Source organism: Conger conger, chromosome 10, assembly GCF_963514075.1.
Source record: "Conger conger chromosome 10, fConCon1.1, whole genome shotgun sequence".
Taxonomy (NCBI): domain Eukaryota; kingdom Metazoa; phylum Chordata; class Actinopteri; order Anguilliformes; family Congridae; genus Conger; species Conger conger.
The window spans coordinates 39133824-39157046 of NC_083769.1; the positions used below are offsets into that span (position 1 = coordinate 39133824).

The 23223-nt window shown below is 46.1% G+C and overlaps 2 protein-coding genes across 3 annotated transcripts in view; one reads left to right on the forward strand and one right to left on the reverse strand.

The window, feature by feature from the left end:
- On the forward strand, positions 1-14339 carry tmem240a (transmembrane protein 240a). Of its 2 annotated transcripts, none has more exons than XM_061259256.1 (4): positions 1-949; positions 1348-1454; positions 5894-6105; positions 13008-14339. In XM_061259256.1, exons 1-4 carry the CDS (start codon positions 893-895, stop codon positions 13160-13162), a joined length of 531 nt encoding a protein of 176 aa, XP_061115240.1. In that variant the 5' UTR covers positions 1-892; the 3' UTR covers positions 13163-14339. The 2 variants fall into 2 exon arrangements, with proteins under 2 accessions (XP_061115240.1, XP_061115241.1); XM_061259257.1 differs by having other exon boundaries at positions 1-675; positions 833-1454.
- Positions 13925-23223, reverse strand: part of LOC133139648 (ATPase family AAA domain-containing protein 3-like) — a 16202-nt gene continuing 6903 nt past the window's right edge. The window contains exons 12-16 of the mRNA XM_061259255.1: positions 19263-19314; positions 19077-19147; positions 18803-18970; positions 18168-18276; positions 13925-16833 (exon numbers count right to left, since the gene is read on the reverse strand). Coding sequence (XP_061115239.1) covers positions 15289-16833; positions 18168-18276; positions 18803-18970; positions 19077-19147; positions 19263-19314 — 1945 coding nt within the window. The 3' untranslated portion in view covers positions 13925-15288. The remainder of the gene's footprint in view (positions 16834-18167; positions 18277-18802; positions 18971-19076; positions 19148-19262; positions 19315-23223) is intronic.

The following is a 23223-nucleotide window of genomic DNA, read 5'->3' on the forward strand; positions in this document are numbered from 1 at the left end:
CAGAAGCACGCATAGCTACACAGGCATACATACACGCACACACATAGGGGAAAATATGCTCTTTACCAGGGATGTCGGCGATTGTAAGAAGACTGGACACGTCTGTCTGCCTCTGGGTACTAACGACAGAGCCGCTGCTGTCTGATTTTAGCTGGATTGGGTAAAGGGACGAGCGCCAGTTCCGTCATCGATCCGCCTCGGCATTGATGTTGTCTTCGCCACAAGACCCGAGAAGAAAAACGACAGCCCCTCAACCTGGCTGCCCGACCTATATAAAAAGAGTCAGGGACGGGAAATTGTTAATTAGCATAATAGCCAAACAATCAGAATTTCTAACAACCATTTAATTAATTAATTAAATAATTAATGTGCCAAATATTTATTAATTAATAAAGCGGGGGTATCTCCGTTTCCAACGACTTGGAGCAAGGGGCACACCGGGACATAACCGTCGCTCCCTGCGGTTCGCTGTCCTTCGACCTTGCCAGGATTTTATGGGGTTTTTTTTACAGAGCGCTTTGGTGTAAATATTAATTGTTGCACCGTTGAATCTGAAAAGGCCACCTTCTGTTGCATGGTTGCGCCGTATCCGCTGGCCGCAGCACTGAACCCAACACAACACTACTTGGTTCGCTGGGTCCAATCGCCGCATCGCCGGGCGGGGAAGAGCCGCAGGTGCGTTGGTGAGCAGAAGGAAAAACCGGACCACCCCACCTTATGTCCCGTAAGCTCATAGCCGAGCTGGCGAGCACAGACGAACGGGGAGTCACATACAGTGAGGAAGCCTCCATGAGCCTCTTTTTTTGAAATAGTGTTCGCCTTGAGTCAACAGGATCCGTTGACTCGACGCGGGGAGAGAGGAGGAGAAGGAACCGCGAGTTTGGAAGTTTTGATGCATATGATCACAACGACCATGATCTTTATGATTATTGGGGCTTCTGTTGTTATGGTAAGAGGATTTTTCTACACTCATACCGCTCACCGTTTTAGAGCATCTTTCAGTGAAGCAATTAGTGTAGGCTAATTTTCTTAACCTAGCCTATACTAAAATAAGAAAATGAGTAAGTGGACATTTTTGGCACAGAAAAAAACTACAAGAGGATAACGATTTCAAGAATACGTACCGACTTGTAGAAGTGTTCATACAAACAATTCTATTTATCATGCATAAAAAACGAAGGACATTTCTCCCGGAACCACTTTTTTCGTTTTTATTCTTTGGTGGATTATAATATTTATTTCAATATGATGTGTCTCCAGTAAACCGCTTTGCCAGGTCGTGTAGCGGTTCCTGTTGTCGGAACACTCTGCCTGTTTGTCCCAGTTGACTCGAATGGTTCTTTGCAGGCGATAGCGTGTTTAATGGACATGAACGCGCTACTGGATCGCTTTCACAACTATATCTTACCGCATTTACGAGGGGAGGACCGCGTCTGTCATTGCAACTGTGGAAGGTAAAAAGGCACAATATCTCAAAATCTAAAAATGAATGAATTATTATTTAAATAATACATCATATAAACCATATAATGAAATGCGAGAGTCAGTAGTGGTTTTGTTTTTGTTTATTTATTTGTGTTATTTATTCGGCTTATCTTCTATTTTTATTTTTTACAAATGCATCCCAACTATAGCCACAATAGGCCTGTCGCAGGTAGATTTCTGTCGCTGAGCAAATTTTCATTGCCACCAAATCAGAACAGCGCTCTCTTTGGATTCCAACGCACAGCTATTCCGTTGGTTTGTTATCGTCTATGAGGAGGGCTGAATATTCTGCGAGTGATGGGGAATGGCCGAGACGATTTAAGAACTAATGAGCTATGGACGACCCTTCGTTTATTCTTTTTTTGTGTGTACAGCGACAGAATTCTCCATGAGCCTTAATGCATGACTCGAATACGTTCTTGTTTGTGCGCGTAGCAGTGGAGTCCGCAGGGCTAATGCCAGGTATCGAGAGTTTGTGTAGTGTATGGGAGCAGGTGTATTGACGTATTTGCTGAAAAGAGGCACCGTCACCGAGCGGAGATGCATACACGCGTGTTCTCACGTTTTCCTATTTTACACGAGAGTAAAGTCGTTGGAATGTATGATGAAGAATGGATGTATTTGCACATACATTGTGTGTGTGTGTGTGTGTGTGTGTGTGTGTGTTGTGCTATTTCTTTTTATCATATATGCATCTATCACAATGCAACTGACTCGCTAGTGCATGTATGTCATGTAGGATTGATTACAATAAAATAAACGGTTCTGTATATTATCCTGATACAGATCACTCTGTGCGAGTCTGTTTTAGAAAGTGGAAATATGAAGTAACACTGCTTTTTGACATATCCTCCTGAGACCCTGCAGAAAAAAAGTTTAAAGTATTCACATTTTTTGTCCGAGGGTCAAGTACAAGTGGCTTGGATGATATAACAGGTTGCAGTGAAAATATTTTCAAAAATATGAAATACATAATAATATTTATTTTTATTGAATGCTCCAGTGTAGGTTTCAGTGTTGTTGTATATAAGGCTCTTCAGATTAAGATCAGAGAATGGTGTGAATCAGTGAATCATCAGTTCTTCAGAGGATATCACAGCAAATTATTTCAGGATTGTTTTTTTATTGTAATGGTTAATAACACCTTTACCCACAGTAGAATTCCAAAATCCTTGGGCCTATGCTGTTAGTTTAACTCTTAAGTCTTCCAAATTTTATACCCGAATGCAATCGTTTGCTCCGTGGTTGCAGAGAGCCTGACGAGGTGTCAGAGATTCAGACACTCTTGCTCAATACAGTTTATATAAAGGTGATAGAATGATTCAGCGCTACTCTACACATGCATATCATATATCACAGTGAAGGCTCACCATCGTCCGGTACCTTGTTGCAATTGATGGCAGTTGAAACAGTTTTTGGATTTTGGAGGAACCTGGGATTCCATTTAAAGGTGGTTTGGTTCTTTCAGTTGGGTTTGCCATTTTAGCAGCCGACTTTAAGGACAGAAGCTTCCTGTTTATTGTTTGTTAAATCCATAGAGGCGCGTGCATGGCCGTGCATGATTGCATGACCCGAATCTTCCAGTGGATAACAAACTGAAAATGAGATCTGCTGTTCCAACCCCCTTCCCCAGTTCCCCCATCCCCCATCCCCAGTTCCCCCATCCCCCTTCCCCGTACACTGCTGGTTAATACTCGTTTGATAATATCTTATTTGCCATGGCTGGATATCCGATTTTTTGATGTGATGTTTTTTATTCATTCTGCTCTCCTTTCAACTCTCTGTGAAACACTGAAGTGTTAGATAAGAGGGCGAACAGTAATGAAAGGATGGTGGTTTGCGCTGAGACTGAGCGAGGTGGAAGACAATATCCCAGGCTCTGTACTCCTGGTTTCTATATGAGACCCCCACACACACACACACACACACATCTGCTCTCTCTTTCTCTCACGACTTGCACTCTTCTTCATCTCTGCGTGTCCAACTCTTTTTTACGCATAGCTCAGTAAGAACATTCCCCTATGCCCTTAGGGCAGTGAGCTCTGCTGGGAGAGTGAAGGTCACTCCTCATTTGTCCTTCAACTCCAGATACTCTGCCCACTGCCCTCCTGGTTAAACCTATATATATCTTTTCAAAATCCTTTGTCACTGTTCTAGAACTCTGTTGCTTCGATTGCAGTTATCAGTAGTGATTATTACATCAGCATTAGAATGTTCAGTTAACAACATTCTAATCATATATTTATTTCTGACTGAAAAACTCCATGCTATGTAGAAAACCCACAGTGAAAATGCTTGGACGTTTTTAGATTCTGGGGTTGCTCTCATTTTGTTGGTGAATTGTATATATATTTCCATTATTATTCATATGGATTTATTTCTTTTTGCCAGCTACCCTACGTTTCTACATTTAACATGGCCTCACACAACAATGCTGAAATGCATAACCAGATGGAACATACATAATGTATTACTTCTGTTCTAAGTGTAACGTGTCTCATTCCGTGCGAGGCCTCTTCTGTGTGAGGCCTCTTCACCCGTGATCCCTTGTTTCCTTTCTGTCTTCCGCTTAATCTATAGGGGCTGATTAATCTATAGGGGCTCATTCCAATATCTTATTTTTCACTTCGATTTTGCTTGTTCCGTGCCTCACCCGGAAATCAATCGAGGTCCACCATCTTTAAAGGTCCCATATAGTGGAAAATAACATTTCCCTTGCTATGTGGATTATAAAGGAGTTGAGCGTGCTATAAAAACACTGTAGATGTATGAAAATTCACAGTGCCCAAATAAATCCACAAAATCCATATGAAAAAAATGTGCAAGTGTGCAACTTCTCTGAAGTTGAGACATCATAATCATACACTCATTTGCTTCAGCACGCCCCACCTTGTAGCTGGAACAAATCGAAGCACTCGGCACAGACGTGTTCAGGTCATTGGAGCTAGCCTGCCAATCAGAACAGAGGTTCATTGATATCAGACACAGGACTAAAACAGCCTGTTCTCGGTAAAGCTCATGAGAGATGCTTGGGAATGAACATGTAAAACTAGATAGAGACTGATTTTGATACCACACAACCACCCAAACGTCTTCTTGTGGATATCAGGACCGAAAATAAAACACTGGAAAAGTTTACAATTTAGGACCTTTAAGGAAATTCCAATCCTGAGGTAGGAGGCTCCAGAAGATCTATTGACCAAGAAAACACGAGAGCGTCCTTTGTGGAATTATTTTTTTAATGCACCATGACGTATAAAAGCTGTGGATTTACCTCTCCCCATCTGCCATGCATCTGCCAGGTCTGTGCGTGATGTAGCTGTGAACTGACGTTTGAATGAGCAAGGACATTACGTGTGCCTAATTCAGGTTTTCTCCGTTCCCTAATCTTCACCTCCTTTTCTCACTTCCTCTTCTTGCCGATATTGCCGATGGGTGGAGCAAGGCGCAAGGAGAGGCACAAAGAAAAATAAGCGATTGCAAAGAGCCCTATAATTCTTTCCAATCGCTTACGGTTTCCTCATCATTTCCTTTCCTTACCTCCTTTCCTTGCTCCTAGCTTCACCCATAAAAGGAGGAAGCGAGGAAAGGATGTTGAGGATGGAGGAATTCAAGCATCAAATTGAAGGCACATCAGTAACAGACATGGCACATGAGGAGACATTGATCCACAGGTCAATAATTTCTACATCAACACATTCAGAAAAATACCTCCACAAGGGATGTGCTTGTAGTTTCCTTGTTCAAGAATCCTTTGGGAGCCTCCTAGGTCAATGCTCCTAGCTCCTCCAAGGATAATTTAATGGGTTGGAATGACCTTCAAAATGGTGGACAGTTCTGGGACAGTTGAGGAACGAGGAGACAAGGAAAGATGAAATGAACGATCGATTCCTCTTAATATTCCCCCACCCTTCCTTAATTGTCCACCTACCCCAACCTCCTCTCTGTCTCTTTCTACCTCTCTCCTCCCCCCTCCTCCCCTTCTCTCTCCTCCCCCTCTTTTTCTCTCCTCCCCCTCTCTCTCCCCTCTCTTTCTCTCTCCTCCCCCTCTCTCACTCTCTCTTTCTCCTCCCCCCTCTCTCTCTCTTTTTCTCTTTCTCTCGCTCTCTCTTTCTCTTTCTCTCCTCTCTCTCACTCTCTCTTTCCTCCTCCCTCTCTCTCCTCCTCCCCCCTCTCTCTCTCTTTTTCTCTTTCTCTCGCTCTCTCTTTCTCTTTCTCTCACTCTCTCTCCTCCCCCCTCTCTCCCTTCACTCTCTCTCTCATTCTCTCCTCCCCCCTCTCTCTCACTCACTCTCTCTCCTCCTCCCCCCTCTCTCTCTCACTCACTCTCTCTCCTCCCCCCTCTCTCTCTCCTCCTCCCCCCTCTCTCTCTCTCGCTCTCACTCTCTCTCTCGACCTCCCCCCCCAGGCACCATGTCCACTATGTGATCCCGTATGACGGGGACCAGTCTCTGATGGACTCCTCGGAGAACTACTTTGTGAGTGACAGCGTGACCAAGCAGGAGATGGATCTGATGCTCGGCCTGATGCTGGGCTTCTGTATCAGCTGGCTCCTCCTGTGGCTGGAGGGGGTACTGCAGTGCGCCCTGAGGACCTGGAAGGCCAGCCCCCGCCAGTATGGTGAGTAACGTAAACTGATATGAGTCACATACGCGATCCATTTCAGCATACAGCGACATGGTAATAGTGCTCCACTGTGGTGGGGAAACTGTTGCTAACGAGAGACTACAAACCGGGCTGGCTTATACGGCAGTGTTCGGACCATCGTGAGCTAACACGGTCTTCCGAACACAGTTATTTGTAGTTTTCTCTATAGTTATTGGTCCAATTCACTTCAATCAGAGTGTTTTAGTGTCTGGAATAGTCAATAGGCAACCATCATCATCAACCCCATTCCTCAGAAGGAAAAACTACCATTGAACAGAAGGGGTAGTTTAAACCATGACAACTGGAGGGGGCACAGGGTAAACCATGGCGACTGGAGGGGGAAGGGGCACATAGAGGATAAACCATGGAGACTGGATGGTTGGGGGGTGGCACCATATTGGGGCATGTGGAGCTCATAGGGCTCTGGATAGACAGAAGAATGTGAGGCCAGTAAGGTGAAGGCAATCAGCACTGGATGAGGTGTGGTATATGAGAGGGCTATAAGGAATCAAGTAGATATTGCCTACATTTAAAGTGGAGCTATAAGAAAACATGAACAGAGAAATGTCATTTGAAGTGGGACTAAGAATCAGGTGTGGTGAGAACAGAACTGTCATTACCTGCTCCAGGTGCATCTTGTGATTTGTCCCTGTAATATTCCGAATGCTAAATTTATAAATTCAGTCAGATAATACTGCTGTTTTCCTGACGGGTGTTCTGAGAATCAAGGTCTAGTCATTTTTAGGCCAGTTATCAATTTTCAATAATTTTCCTGAAAGGTTGAAGATAAAATAGAGAATTACTATTTTATCTATGTTAAAAAAATGACTTTTTCAATGTCAAATTTAGATGTTTTTATCTTAAAATATGGCAAAACCGAGTTATTGTTTGGAAGGGGATTACAGAAAACTTTACAAAGAAGGACATTTTGAAGGAAAAATTATCCTTTATCAAAGCATATTTTGTATTATAATTTAAATAGAATTTTAAAAATTAATTTTAAAAGATTAAATTTGATCACAAAAAAATAATAATTTGACAGGAATGCTTCATAATGTAACATGATAGCCAATATAACTGACAGCAGGACATTCTGACTTGAATGTTCAAATAATAAAACATTATTTTGCTCAGCAGGTTTGTAGTTCCTGCACATTGTGAAGTTACAATGGCTGGTGAGTTCTGCTGTGCAGAACAACATTTGGCTATTACATCGCATAATTGCATTGCAGTCACTTACAAGGCACCCTTCTACAGAGCGACTTACAGAAGTAGAGAACATCACTGTTAGTCTCAGGAATACAAAAGTGGGACTCACCGCAATTTATAATAGCAGCTATTGTACTTGTCAGGTGGAGTGTAGCTGCAGCAAGCCTACATATATATGCATGGTATTGTTGCTTTGTGGAGGGATAACCGGATCATATTCAACAATGTTTACATTCAAGGCAATCATCATTTCATATTTACATTTTACATCATGGATACAAACAATGTGTTAGATTCATATAATCTGAACAGTAGATTTGACTTTTTGGAACCTGTGATGTAAATCAAAATGGGGAGAAAAAGACAAAGTTACATGAAAAACAATCCTTTGGGTGACGTTGGGCTTCGGGTGTTAACCCAATAGCATTCTCATTATAGGGCCTGTGTATCACGACTTCCCACTCAGGGAGGACTGATGATATGCAACTTCACCACAGTATTATAGAGAGGATACACTGAACACGCTCTGAACACACTCTGAACACACTCTGCGTGTGCCATGAAGATACTGAACACGCTCTGAACACACTCTGAACACACTCTGCATGTGCCATGAAGATACTGAACACACTCTGAACACACTCTGTATGTGCCATGAAGATACTGAACACGCTCTGAACACACTCGGAACACACTCTGCGTGTGCCATGAAGATACTGAACACGCTCTGAACACACTCTGAACACACTCTGCATGTGCCATGAAGATACTGAACACGCTCTGAACACACTCGGAACACACTCTGCATGTGCCATAATATGTTCTAATCCATTGCATCTGCCCATACGGAATAGTAATATATTTAAATAGATGGCAGGAAATTCCAAATCTATTTACATATAGTGTGTAATATACTGTATGTAAATTAACAACAGGTAATGTAATATTTGATTATGTGTATAATTTACTAGCGCTCTCATTTCACAATATTACTTTATTCTTATATTTAAATACCTGCAAGTACATGTCAGAAATATGCAAAAGAGGGCAAGTTTGAATATTTAAATAATATGTTCACAACATGCAGTGAAATGTATGTCAATATTTGATAAAATACAGAATAGATATAAGTACATTTATGAAAATACATGTACAATTTTCCATATGGGTGTGGAGGGCCCATGATGATTCTTCCCGTCTGGCTGAAGGGTAGAACAGTTTCCCTGCGCTGAGGACAGAGGGAGGGGACATGCTTTCCACTGCACAAAACGGCTGGTTTGTGATGAAATGCCTTAATTGCTGTCAGTGAAGACAAGCGTAAACCTGCGTCTCATCTCTCTGCGTTCCTCACAGCGAGTGTGAGCGGTACCTCTGCACCTCACTTCATCTTTAAGGAAATTAAACACTTCGAAACAGTGTTTTCGCCGACGTTTCGTTGCGTCGCCCGGCTTGTATTGTGTCAGTCGCGCGGTGCCTTTGTGTCAATTACCGGCGTCTCTTTTCCAGTCCGCCTGCCGTAGACGCTCCAGCTGTTGAGCCCGGTGTAGGTTGAGCTATCAGCGCACGATGTGAGGGAAACCGGGCACAATTTAGCCCAAACATGAACGGCGGGAGGGTAAATTAAGGGCAGTGAGTGTAGCAGTAACCTTGCCCCCGTGGGGATAAGAGAGCACAAATGCTGGAGAAAGCTGTTTATATGGACTGGAAATATAACCCAGTGTTGCTTTTAAAAGTCAGACGTCCCTTGAAATGCAGTGTAAGTACAGTAGCAGACAGCTGTAGGAAAGAGCCCGTGGGGAGCTGGTGAAAGCTGCACGTTTGATGGGGATGGAGAGGGAAGGGGGAGGGGGGGGGGGGGGGTTCAGTCATCAGACGATGGAGCTGAGATTAACCTGAGGAAGAGACGGGGAAGTGGGGGGAGGGGCGGGGGGGTTTCAGAGAAGACAGATTCGTGCAGTGTTACGCTTGAGGGGAGTTGCTAGAAACCGGCCATCTGGAGCTCAGTGTTTAATAGTGAGCATACCACCTGAACACCACATCCTTTCCATTAACGTCTGTGTTAATCACTCTCTGATTTTACGGCATTGATTGAATGGTGCCTTTTTCGCTCATTTTTGCGTTGCTCTGTGAGCTCCGTGGGAATGCCCCAGAGGCGTCTGCCCTGCTGCAGAGTATGAGGCAGGGCTGGGGGGGTCAGCTTCACTTAGCCCCGCAGTGGCGGGGAGTGGAGAGGAGACGGAGCCCGGGGCAGGATGGGGGAAGCTGTCACATCACCCCCCATCATCATCACACTGCGCTCTCGCCACAGCAGCTAAAAATAGCACAGAGAGAGAAAGGAGCTGGAGAGAGGAGGCGGGAGGAGGCATCACATCCCCCCCTCACACACACTCACACACTGCATAACCCCCCTCACACACACTCTCTCTCACACACTCTCTCTCACACACACTCACTCGCTGCATAACCCCCCTCAAACACACACACACTCACACACACATACTGCATAACCCCCCTCACACACTCTGTCTCACACACACTCACACACTGCATAACCCCCCTCACACACACTCTCTCTCACACACACTCACACACTGCATAACCCCCCTCACGCACACCCTCTCTCACACACTCACACACTGCATAACCCCCCTCAAACACACACACACACACTCACACACTGCATAACCCCCCTCAAACACACACACACTCACACACACACTCACATACTGCATAACCCCCCTCAAACACACACACACTCACACACACACTCACATACTGCATGACTCCCCTCAAACACACACACAGTCACATACTGCATAACCCCCCTCACACACACACACACGCACACTCTCTCTAATACACACACACACTGCATAACCCCCCTCAAACACCCACTCACACACAGTTTGCAGTTAGAAGATTTAAGATTTATTAGGATCCCCATTAGCTGATGCAAAACATCAGCTACTCTTCCTGGGGTGGACACAGAACATAATAACATGACGAGAGATGAGGAATTCACAGACAAAACAACCACATAAAATAAAAACCAGAAAAGGTTTAACTGACCATGTTCTAACTCGCAAACATATTACTATACATGTTCCTATTCATATACACTCATATATTCATATATATATATATATATATATATATATATTAATATACCCTAAATTCATAAACACCCAGTACACAAAATTACAACATAATTACAGTTATAGCCATTTTCGTACATCGTCCCCATCCAAATACTTACGCACTGCACTGTAACTCTTGATTCCCTCTTTTATTGCCCACCTGTCTCTCCTACAATTAGCTAAATTATTCATTTTTAAATAAGAATGCTCCCAGCACAGTACCATCGCTCCCTGTCCTGTAGGGCTGCTCTCAATCGATTGATTCAAAGTGCCGGTTATTTTTAAAGCAACACAATCATAAAATAATAAAACACAGTGAGGTCAGAGTAATCAGTAACCTGCTATGGATATTTCCTGGGCTCATGGACAGCAACACCTTTCAAATTAGTTTTGACTTATAGTACATAAGCATACAACCTCCACTCCCCCCCCCACCCCCCCACCACCTTCATCAATGTGTTGCATGATCATATCCTTCTGTATTCCGGACTCCTCCATCTCCCTGTCCTCCATTTTACGTTTTTGTATGATTCAGACAGGTACTGTAGAGAGCAGAGATGGTAACAGATGGAGAAGGGATCATAGCTCAGAAGGTGCCGTGCGTGAAGATCGAACCCCCACCCCTACAGGCGCGCTCACGCAGGGCTTGAGAGTGACTGTGTCGGGTCTCGCCGTGCTGCAACATTTCTTTATTAAATATGTTATGAATATCAGAAAATAAATGTTCACAATATGTGCCCCCGTTCCAACATAATCAGTCGTAAGTCGCGACAGCCAATTTTGCATAAATCGATGTTTATGTCAATTTTTTTTGGCTGTTTTAGGCTTTCGTCTTCATTTTCATAATCTGCATGTCTTAATGCCAAATATGTATCAGAGTAAAAATATAGTTTTTTAGCTTTTAAATGCAAGATTGTGAAAGTAACACAATTGTTCTGCATTGTTTGGAGGCTAGCCAGCTTGTCACTGTTCACCAGTCACAAACAATCACATCAGCTACGTTCGTGGCTACAGGTTAATGTATTTGCTTTCATGGCCTGTATGTCTTAATCACAAGAGTAAATGTTCAGAGTAAAAATATAGTTTTACACGGTTTATGACAAGTTATAGCCCCAGAGTTTTGTTAGCCCAGTGTCGTTTTTCTCAAAAACATGTTTAGGTAGCAGTCAAAATGAAACGGGACCCTGGTGTAAAACCCAGCTTGATATACCAGCTACCAGCTGGTTCAAAACCTAGCTTTAGCTCATTTTGATAGAGCAGGTCACACATGTATATGGGTGTATATTTTATTGCCACCTACAAACATTCAGTATATTATAAGCACATTGCAATAAAAAACTTTCTCATTATATTTTTCAATTGACAATACTTCAGTGCATTCTGTTTCACATAAAAGTGGGTCGTATTTTGTTCTTTATGGCCTATTACATAATTTGGTCTGGTGTGTGGGTCATGCTTAGGGTTAGTGTGGAAGATACTGTGTTTTACATTAGCTCAGTGGTTCCAAAACCTGGTTGTGGTGATCACTCCGATCCTAACAAAGAACACGTCATTCAACAGCGAGAGGTCTCGTTGAGCTGCTAATTAGTAGAATCAGCTGTGCCAAATTAAGGTTGAAGTGAAAACCTAGAGGATGACAGATCTCCAGGTACCACTGCATTAGTTACTCTGATCAAGCGGTATATACCTTATATAGTAGTTAATGCACCATGGCTACACATGTTTCTGTGTAATGTGTAATTTCATAGGTAAATTAGACATGAATGAATTGTGGAAACATATGGAGAACAGGCGTCTGAGAAGCGCAGATATACTCACTCTCATGTATACGCACACTCTCACACTCACTCTCACACATTGACACACACATGCACATACACACACACACACGCACACACACACAGCTGTGCAGCACCAGCTACATACAGCAGCAGAAAGCTCTGGAGGAAAGTGAAACCAGCTGTGGCAGTATGCAGAATGAGAAGAGGATATGAAGAGGAAGATTAGGAGATATACTGCAGGGGGGGCCCACTATGGGCTCATTCCAATCGTTATTTTATCCGCCCTCATCTCCTCGGTCCTCAAATAACCCGAAAATTGATTCGAGGTTCACCATTTCTAAGGACATTCCAATCTGGCAAACGCTTTTTGAAGGAGCGAGGTAACACGATTGCAGCCTTTGCGGAAGTCTTCTTTTTTCTTTTTTTTTTTCGGAAACATGTGACGTGTCTCAGTGATGTGGCTTCAAACTGATGCTTGACTGAGCAAGGATGTTCCATTTCACCAATACAATCACCTCGTTTCCTGCGTCCTTGTGTCTCATCTTGTCCTCGTGCCCTCGGTTATCGGGGGCTAGGGAACGAGGAAAGGACGCAAGGACGCAAGGACGAGATGTAAGGAGTGAACATAATCAATTGGAATGAACCCTTTGTCTTTGTTTCATCCAAAATGTCTTTGGCCACGAACACAGCCTGACTTTGTGTCCTTTTTGTCATCCTTCCCCCCACCCCTTCACTGCCTCTCTCTCAGACGGCCCCTCTTGGTCATGGCTTCCCCGGTTCTGCAACCTGCGGGATCTGCGCAGGCGTCTGCAGCTGCGACAGCTGCAGGACACGGGCGGGAACATGGTGCACATCAAGCAGAAGCTCTACCATAACGGGCACCCCAGCCCGCGCCACCTCTGACTCCCACCCCAACACCTCTGACTCTTACCCCAACACCTCTGACTCTCACCCCAACACCTCTGACTCTTACCCCAGCCCGCGCCATCTCTGACTCTCACTCCAACCCCCAACACCTCTGACTCTTAACCCGACACCTCTGACTCTCACCCCACCCCCCACCACCTCTGACTCCCACCCAGCCCCCAACACCTCTGACTCTCACCCCAACCTCCACCACCTCTGACTCTCACCCCAAAACCCAGGCCTGCTCCACCTCCTGCTGCTCCCTCCGAAAAGCCTCAGCAACAACCGCCCCGCCCTTACCCCACCCCAGCCCCCACCCCCCTCTACGTTTGGCTACAGTCACCACCAAAACACAGCTCATGACCTGTCCAATCCATCCCCAGCAAGAGAAAAATATTTTTTTAATAACTAAAGGCCCGCCAAAAGCACCCACTGTACTTGGAGAAGATCTACTTAAGAGGGTGTTGTCTGGACAGAGAAATTGTTTTTGAAATGTTGTCATACTCATAATGGATGGGTGTCTCAGTGCTGGCAGGATGGGGGTTTGGGTGCTATTGAGGCGTAAGTGGGGAGGATTATTTTATGTGCGTAATGTGTTCAGGGCGGGTGGGTTTCAGGGTTTTGCGATTCAGCAGTTGCAGACTGCCACTTATGTAAATAGTTATAAATACAGGTTCATGGGAAGTAACAGTAGGGAGACATTGGAGAAACTGGAGAAAGGGGCTTACTGAGGAGGCAAAGATCAGAACAGACAGAAAATATTCAAACATTTTCATTTTAATGAAACGAAATGGATCCGAGAAGTGAAAATAGACGTGATTGCAGTACAGATTAATTAGCTTTGTTTCTTAGTGACTTTGATGATGAATGTAGTAATTTTATCTGTAAATACTTGAGGGGGGAGGGGGTTAGAAGCACGATGGCACTGAAGGTCCTCTGTGCTATTCTGAGGGTCCGTAGAGGAAACGGTCACAGTGCAGAGGACGGAGGTGGAAGGACATTTGGCCTGTCTTGCCTCCAGTGTCCAGGACCTGAAATAACCTGCTCAGCAGGTGCACACAAGCCTGCCAGAAGAGAGGAATTTGACCCCCCTTCCCCCTCCTCATCCAGACATTGCTGTTGTGAAGATGAAATGTCTGTTTTAAATAAAAGTGCTACTGAAGCACCACAGTGACCCCTAGTGTTTGGATGCATGTTTACCCAACTGAAAAATCAGACAAAAACAATGGACAAAGACATAGACAAGCATATACTCTCTCTCATATATATAGGTGACACAAGGTTAGCATTCATATCTAGGCTACATTACAAAGACGAGCTGAAATCAAAATGCACTTTTTCCTCTATGTATTCAATTATTCATAACCGTAGGAACCAATTCTTCATATTCCATAAAATTAAGAAAGTTGTAATACTTGTGTATTTTCCAACCACTGCCTGGAAAACATTTATGTCAATCAAGTGTGTATATTTGTTCTGTACCCCTCCCCCTCCAATCAATATCCTTTCAAGCAGCGGCAGTCATTCTCCCCCCGTCAGTCAATTAGACACCTCTCATCCTTCAAAAATTCCCCGAAAAATTTGTTTCACTCCAATATATGTAATATATATATGTAATAGGTCAGTGCTGCTCCAACATCCAATTCAGATTGACTACAAAATAACAGTGCTGTTTTCAGCAGGGGAGAGTAACACTAGACATTTTTCTAGTGACAAAAGTTTCAAAGTAAGTTTCAGCAATGAAGAAAGCACATTTTTTTAATAGCAAACTGCCAACAAAAATGGTTGTAAACTCTTAATCCAGTCTCTTGGGAGTCATCAAGGGTACTGAAATGTCAAGCCTTAAATGGACGCTTCATCAAACCTGCGACACAATCCCTTCGCTTCCACCCATCCATCTTTTCTGAACATCGTCAAATTCTCACCAGAGTGGCCAATCAAGAACTATTCTCCCCTGAATAGGTTCAAAAAAACAATCGGGTGAGACAATGTATAACAATTGTATTTTAATCACAATAACGCACATCTTACCCACCACCATGGTACAGATTACATCTCCCTTACCAGCCCAGCCAAACCCATCCCACCACATCCTAGCCCAAACCGGTATCCCTTCCCTCATGTTAAACAGGTGTCCCATCCTTAGGGGGACTCCCTTCTTTTGTTGGATTTTTTGGGTCTTCTTCCTTAAGTGCAGCCTTGCTCCCGCCATCTGGTTTTCCCTCCTTGGGGGGGACAGCGCGCTCTGACTCAGACTCGGACTCTGACTCAGACTCAGACTCAGAGGAAGCCGGATCTTTTGTGCCGGGCTGATCTGCAGGCGCGCTGGCGCCCTCCTGAGCTGGAGTAGCCTCTGCATCGCCCTCCTTCACAGTGGCAGCTGCCTCAGCCTCTGCAGCAACGGGGCCTACTGGAGCAGCCTCAACCTCAGCTTCAGCTACAACTGGGGCTCCTTCAGCTTCAGATACAACAGGGGCTGCCTCAGCTTCTGATACAACTGGGGCTGCTTCAGCTTCAGATACAACTGGGGCTGCTTCAGCTTCAGATACAACAGGGGCTGCCTCAGCTTCAGATACAACTGGGGCTGCTTCAGCCTCTGCAACAATGGGGGCTGCTTCAGCTACAACAGGGGCTGCCTCAGCTTCAGATACAACAGGGGCTCCTTCAGCTTCTGCAACAATTGGGGCTGCTTCAGCCTCTGCAACAATGGGGGCTGCTTCAGCTTCAGCTACAACAGGGGCTGCCTCAGTTTCAGATACAACTGGGGCTCCTTCAGCTTCTGCAACAATAGGGGCTGCCTCAGCTTCTGCAACAATGGGGGCTGCTTCAGCTTCAGCTACAACAGGGGCTGCTTCAGCCTCTGCAACAATGGGGGCTGCTTCAGCCTCTGCAACAACTGGGGCTGCCTCAGCTTCCTTAACGAGGGCTTCCTCAGCTTCCGCTAAAACAGGGGCTGCTTCAGCTTCCGCTAAAACAGGGGCTGCCTCAGCTTCAGCTACAACAGGGGCTGCCTCAGCTTCAGCGACAACAGGGGCTGCCTCAGCTTCAGCTACAATGGGGGCTGCCTCAGCTTCAGCTACAACGGGGGCTGCTTCAGCTTCTGCAACAACAGGGGCCGCCTCAGCTTCCTTAATGAGGGCTGCTTCAGCCTCAGCTACAACAGGGGCTGCTTCAGCCTCTGCAACAACAGGGGCCGCCTCAGCTTCCTTAATGAGGGCTGCTTCAGCCTCTGCAACAACGGGGGCTGCTTCAGCCTCAGCTACAACAGGTGCTGCTTCAGCCTCTGCAACAACAGGGGCTGCTTCAGCTTCCTTGACAACTGGGGCAGCCTCAGCTTCTGCTACCACAGGGGCCGCCTCAGCTTCCGCCTCCTTGATGAGGGGAATGGCGGCCTGGACGAGGGGGATCACCAGCTCCTGAGGCAGTGCCGCCTCGCTCCCGATCGCCTCCTGGGCCAGCGCGGCCCCGCCCTGGGCCAGCGCGAAGCCCATCGGCGCCTCCGCTGGGGCCTCCTTGGGCAGCGTGATGCCCACCTTGCCCCCGCTCTCGGGCCCCCCCTCCCGCAGCAGCCAGTCCATCTTCTGGAGGTGCTGCTGGACGGCGTCTGCCACCCGCGCGTCGATCATGGCCTCCGTCAGCACCCCGTCCTCCGAGGAGTACGCCGCAGCCTGTGGGCGGGGGGAGGGTATGCATTTCAAATTTCAAATCAGCACAGTTTGCGGTTACTCTGACCGGCTCTCTCTCTCTCTCTCTCTACAAATCTACAGCCTTGACAGATGATGTAAACACAATATAATATTTTTCTGTTGCTTTGACCAACTGCCATCAGGATATTTCTAAATATGCGGTCTTCAAATCTGATTATACACGTGTCATTTTACAAATAAAACCTAAAATAAAATATAAACTGTCGCCAGTGGTCATCACACTCTAAAGCACTACACAGTTATTCTAGATAGCATCTCCTATAGAAGAATTCAAGCATAGATTACTCATTTGTTACACTACTTGAGCACTTAACACATCATGAATGCTTAAGTATAGAAGTGTGATAATCGACACTAAATCCCCATCCACCAATCCAGATGCCAGAAAATCCTGGAAAAAAACACCCGTATCCTGTTAATTTTTACACATTTACTAATCTTGACACTTCAAGAAGCGAATATGGACTATGCACAAACAAATGATTATAAATAACTGGAAGGTGTATAGTTAACATAGTTATTAATAATTTGTCAGCTGCACACCAATAACACATCGGTTTAATAACTGCTCAATATGTGACAGCGCTAGAAACAGGCAGCAACAGAGGACAGAAACGGCTAAGTAACTCTGAGTCATGTCAGTATTATTACCGAGTTCCCATATCTTATTGACATTCAGTTCATTAGATAAGAAGAGCTGTTCATGTGAAAATGGAAACATCTTTGTGTTTATCCTCTGAGAGGGAATGACAGTGAAAAGAAGTCAGATTGCAAGTTGGCAATAAAACACAAAAGAAAAAGGATATTGTAATCACATATGGGAATGAAACAGAACAAAAGCTTTTTTTTCTCCCGCAAGATGTATTTCAGATTTATTTCGACCGTATTTTTTCCACTGGTTCAGCAGTCCTGTGTCCAGACATTGAGCTGAAATGATAGTATTACTTCCACTTTTAATCCAGCGCTACAAAGCCGTTTTATTTATGGAGCAATTTTCTCTCCTCCCTAAACTTCAATAAGGACTGGGCTCTGTAGTACCAAGGCTCCAAACATGGCACATTTAACTCTATTAGTTCTACAGAATGCAAACAACAGGTTTTTCTAATAATGGCATTGTCCCAAATCCTATTGCTCTGGTAAATCTCTTGTCATGGCAATGAGTTCTATGAGACGGAATGGAAGGGAGTGGAACGGAATTTAATTGAAATGAATTGAAGTGTTAATGAACGGAATTGAAATGAGCACCTGGGTGGAATCACTCCCGGCAGGCTAAACAGGTACAAGCGCACACTCACCTGCCAGGCCACGCCCAGTTTGGAAATTTCTCTGCCGGACATTCCTTCGGCCCGCTGGGCAATCTCTGAACATTTCTCGCCGTAGTCAAACTTGGCCAGTTTCATTCTCCTGGAGTGAGCAGACAGGGCGAAGAGAGCCATAGTGAAATTTAACCGCGTCTTCTCCTTGCACATTCTTTGTCCGCAGCTGTTTATATTGAAAACGATCACCTTTTCAAAAATGTTGTCAAATTCTGTAAATTTTAAATGTATATAGGTCTACTTTTTAAGATTTACTTTTTTAAGTATAGAGGAGGGTGTTGGTATTGGGAGGTTAAGGTATTGAAATGTACTTTCATATGAGGGAGAATTCTTTGAGATTTTTACAGTTTAACAGTCACTTTCCTCAACAACAAGACTACAGCAATAGCAATTGTATAGCAATATTATGGAAAATACCTTAATTACCATGACAACAACTTAATGCCGCATCATGTCTTAATCTGGTGCATATTAACCATCAAGTACAAAAGTTGTATCAGTAGTGATCGATCAGCAGGAGAAACACAGGGACCAATGGGAGGCCACTAAGCTACTCTGCATTCCAGTGCACAGTTCCAGCTTCAATACGTAAAACTGTTGCCGGGTGAACTCACTGGCGCCCCCCGGTGGCTGGACCCAGCACATAGCGGTCAAAGTACAGCCGCACCAGTCTGTCCCGTTCTTCTGGCCCCGGCAGAGCAAAGTTGACAATCTCATCAATTCGGTCATTTATAGCCCAGTCAAACTGCTCCGGCTGGTTACTGGCTAGCACTAACATAAACCTAGGGAAATAGAATACAAATATTTAGACAAACAGAGAGAAACATAGACAAGCAGACAAGCTAGCGATTGCATGAAGACAATTTATTTTCTTTTTTTTAAACCCACTTGTTGCTCTGCTCTCCTGTGCGGTAGAGGAATGCATTCAGGGTGGCTCTGAGGTCTTCACTAATCTTCTCCTGAATATAAGAAAATAAAAATACAATCACAAAACCACAATGTACAGGTACACAGCTTTGGCTCAGCCACCGTACAGCCGTTCTCTGTGCATGAACACCGCATACGCTCACTCACAGTGGCTCGTTTCCGCAGGAAGGCGTCAGCTTCGTCTACGAAGAGCAGAACTCTGTGGAAGACCAGACAATATCAGACACCGACGGGGCAAAAAAGCGCACCTTATTCAGGGTTTCTGGCAGCCCAAGATTTTTTTTTAATGTAGCCCAAATTCAAAGCACGGCCAGAGAAGAAAACCAAAAGCACAAAGCTATGGGCAATTCAGAATATTTCTACATTTTAAATGCATATTTACTGAAAAAAGGTAAATGATTATCATCACATTTGACGTCTGAGCAGGGACCCCCTGCAACATGTTTGAGGACCCCCAGGGGTCCACAGACACCCCTGTTTAAAAAACAGGCCTCAGACATAAATTAGGCAAGCCCTGTAAAGCACCACCAAGACATGGATCCAAATGCACTGGGGCGAGAAAAAAGTACAGCGGCAGTAACAAATCTTCATGAAACACACCGACAAAAACTCAAAAGACGAGCAGAAATGTACACAGTTAAAGCGTAAGCGTAAGTGTAAGTGCGTAAGTGCGTAAGTGCATCATTCTGACCAGGTGTTTAGTATCGCTGCGGGTTTTCCTCTTGACGCGGTAACGTAGATTTTTTTAAATTGCTCATTTGAACAGCAAGGGTTAGGGCTTGAGCCAGGTTGTTTGTCTATTACCTGTTAATCACTTCTACTGGTTGCATACCTGTAGAGTGATTGAACATTTGTCTGACGCTAGCGTCGCTCCGTCCCCGTTTGTGATGTTATGTTTCTCCCCATCCCAGTCTGCTCTCTCCCTCGAAGACCCCCCCTGCGACGTGGGCCTCCACGGCGTCGGAACCCCTCAAACCTCAGCTATCCCCCGCTGACCCCCTGTGAGGACTTTGCTGTCACAGGGGGACTATGGAACTGCCAGTCTGCCACTCGGAAGGCTGACTTCATCCCTGCGTATGCCTCCCTCCAGTCCCTACAATTCCTTGCCCTCACGGAGACCTGGATCACACCTGACAACAACGCCACTCCCGCTGCCCTCTCATCCTCCTTCTCCTTCTCGCACACTCCCCGGCCTTCCGGCCGTGGCGGTGGTACTGGTCTTTTAATTTCCCCCTCGTGGAAATTCTCTGTTCTCCCCCTCTCTCATCTGTCCATATCCACTTTTGAATTCCATTCTGTTGCAGTATCCTACCCTACTAACCTTTTCATTGCAGTTATCTACCGTCCTCCAGGGCCCCTGGGAAACTTCCTTGATGAGCTAGACACCCTTCTCAGCTCCTTCCCTGAGGATGGCACCCCACTGATTCTCCTTGGAGACTTCAACATCCACCTAGAAGCCTCCCAGTCTGCTGCCTTCCTACCGCTAATCCACTCCTTCGGCCTCTCCCTGCAACACTCTCCTCCAACCCACAAGGCGGGCAATGTCCTAGACCTTGTCTTTGTAAGGAACTGCTCATGCTCCAATTTCACGGTTACCCCTCTGCATACATCTGATCACCACTTCATCTCATTCTCCCTCCCTCTTCCTCCCCATCCTCCTCTCCCTTCTCCCTCCCACACTTCCTCAGCCCGCCGTAACCTCCGCTCCCTCTCACCCTCTTCCTTTGCCAGCACCGTCACCGCCTCACTCCCCCCTCTCGAATCCTTCTCCAAACTCCCCGCTGACTCTGCATCTGCCACCCTCCTTTCATCTCTCTCCTCCGCCTTTGACTCTCTCTGTCCCCCTGTCTCAAAGCCACCTCGCACATCCCCTCCCAGTCCTTGGATATCTGACACCCTCCGTACCTCCAGGGCCAGCCTCCGCGCAGCGGAGAGGAAGTGGGGGAAATCCAGAGACGCTTCCGACCTCATGACTTACCAGTCTCTCCTGGCGGCATTCTCTTCCGATGTCACTGCCGCCAAAGCAAAATACTATCAAACGCAAATTCAGAACTCTGCTTCTAACCCCCGGAAACTTTTCTCCATTTTCTCCTCTCTCCTCAACGCACCGCCTCCTCCTCCTCAGTCCTCCTTCGCTGCTGATGACTTTGCTGATTTCTTCGATGAGAAGGTCGCAGTCATCCGCAGATCCTTTACAACCGCCGCCCCCCTCACTGTGCCCTTCCCCCCCTCTAGGCCCATCCCTTCCTTTTCCACTTTCTCCCCCCTTACAGACTCTGATGTTTCTCAACTCCTGCTCTGCCACCGCCCTACAACCTGTGCCCTTGACCCTATCCCCTCTTCTCTTCTCCAAACTATCACACCTGACATTCTCCCATTTGTCACCTCCCTTGTCAACTCCTCCCTGTCTTCCGGCTGTTTTCCGGCATCCTCCAAGAGGGCCCACATCACTCCGCTGCTAAAAAAGCCTACCCTGGATCCCTCCATCATCCAGAACTACCGCCCGGTATCTCTTCTTCCTTTCCTTTCTAAAACTATAGAACGAGCCGCTTCTACTCAACTTTCTTCCTTCTTTTCTAACAACAACCTGCTAGACCCCCATCAGTCTGGCTTCAGATCGGGCCACTCGACAGAGACTGCGCTCCTCTCCGTCAGTGAGTCACTTCATGCCGCACGAGCAGCCTCCCTCTCCTCTGTCCTCATTCTTCTAGATCTCTCTGCTGCCTTCGACACTGTGGATCACTCCATCCTCCTGTCTGCCCTGTCAGCAACGGGCATCTGTGGCACAGCCCTGGACTGGATTGAGTCCTACCTCTCTGGTCGCTCCTTCCAGGTTGCCTGGGCTGGTTCGGTATCGACACCTCGGCCCCTCGCCACAGGAGTTCCCCAGGGCTCAGTCCTTGGCCCGCTTCTTTTTTCTCTCTACACTCGCTCCCTTGGCCCTGTGATCACTGCACATGGGCTATCCTACCACTGCTATGCGGACGATACCCAACTCTTCGTCTCGTTCCCGCCGTCTGATACGCAGGTTTCACCCCGTATCTCCGCTTGCCTGAGGGACATCCAGAGCTGGATGGACAACCACCATCTAAAGCTCAACCCAGGTAAAACTGAAATGATATTCATCCCTGCTAATGCCTCTCCCCATCTGGATCTCTCCATTTCCCTCGGGGATACCACACTCACGCCGTCACCCAGTGCAAGGAACCTCGGCGTGGTGATGGACAGCAGACTGTCCCTTTCCGAGAACATTGCGGCGGTGACCCGGTCTTGCAGGTTCTTCCTATACAACATACGGAGAATCCGCCCCTTTCTCACCCCCTACTCGACCCAGCTCCTGGTCCAAGCGATGGTTCTGTCCCGCCTGGACTACTGCAATTCCCTCTTGGCTGGCCTCCCAGCGTCTGCCATCAGACCCCTCCAACTCATCCAGAATGCAGCAGCTCGTCTGGTCTTCAACCTTCCCAAATACTCACACGTCACCCCCCTGCTTACTTCCCTCCACTGGCTGCCTGTCATGGCTCGCATCAAATTCAAAACATTGGTGCTAGCCTTCCAAGCAGTTAAAGGGTCTTCCCCAGCTTATCTGCAAAAAATCATCAGACCCTACACCCCTGCCAGACCTCTTCGTTCAGCCTCCACAGGCCGCTTGGCACCTCCCCCTCTCAGAACCTCCACCTCACGCTCACGACTACTGTCTGTTCTGGCTCCACGGTGGTGGAACGAACTCCCCGTTGAGGTCAGAACTATAGAATCCCTCCCCACCTTCAAGCGCAAGCTGAAGACACACCTCTTCAAACAGCACCTCTCCCCATCCCTCCCTACCTCCCTGTGAACCTTAATTGTTGTCTCTGTGACTTGTGTATCAGTATTTTAGTTGGCTAGGTAAGCAGTGTTTGGATAGTTAACTTTGGTGACTTTTGCTCTGTTTGTTTGTTTGTTCAAAAAAAAAAAAAAAAAAAAAAAAAAAAAATGGCCCTTGTCCTTATCTTTGTTGTACAGGTAGCAGTTGAAATTGTACTTACCTCTAGGGTCTTTCAGCGAACTTATCCCTGGTTATGGGTATGCACTTTGTTGTACGTCGCTCTGGATAAGAGCGTCTGCCAAA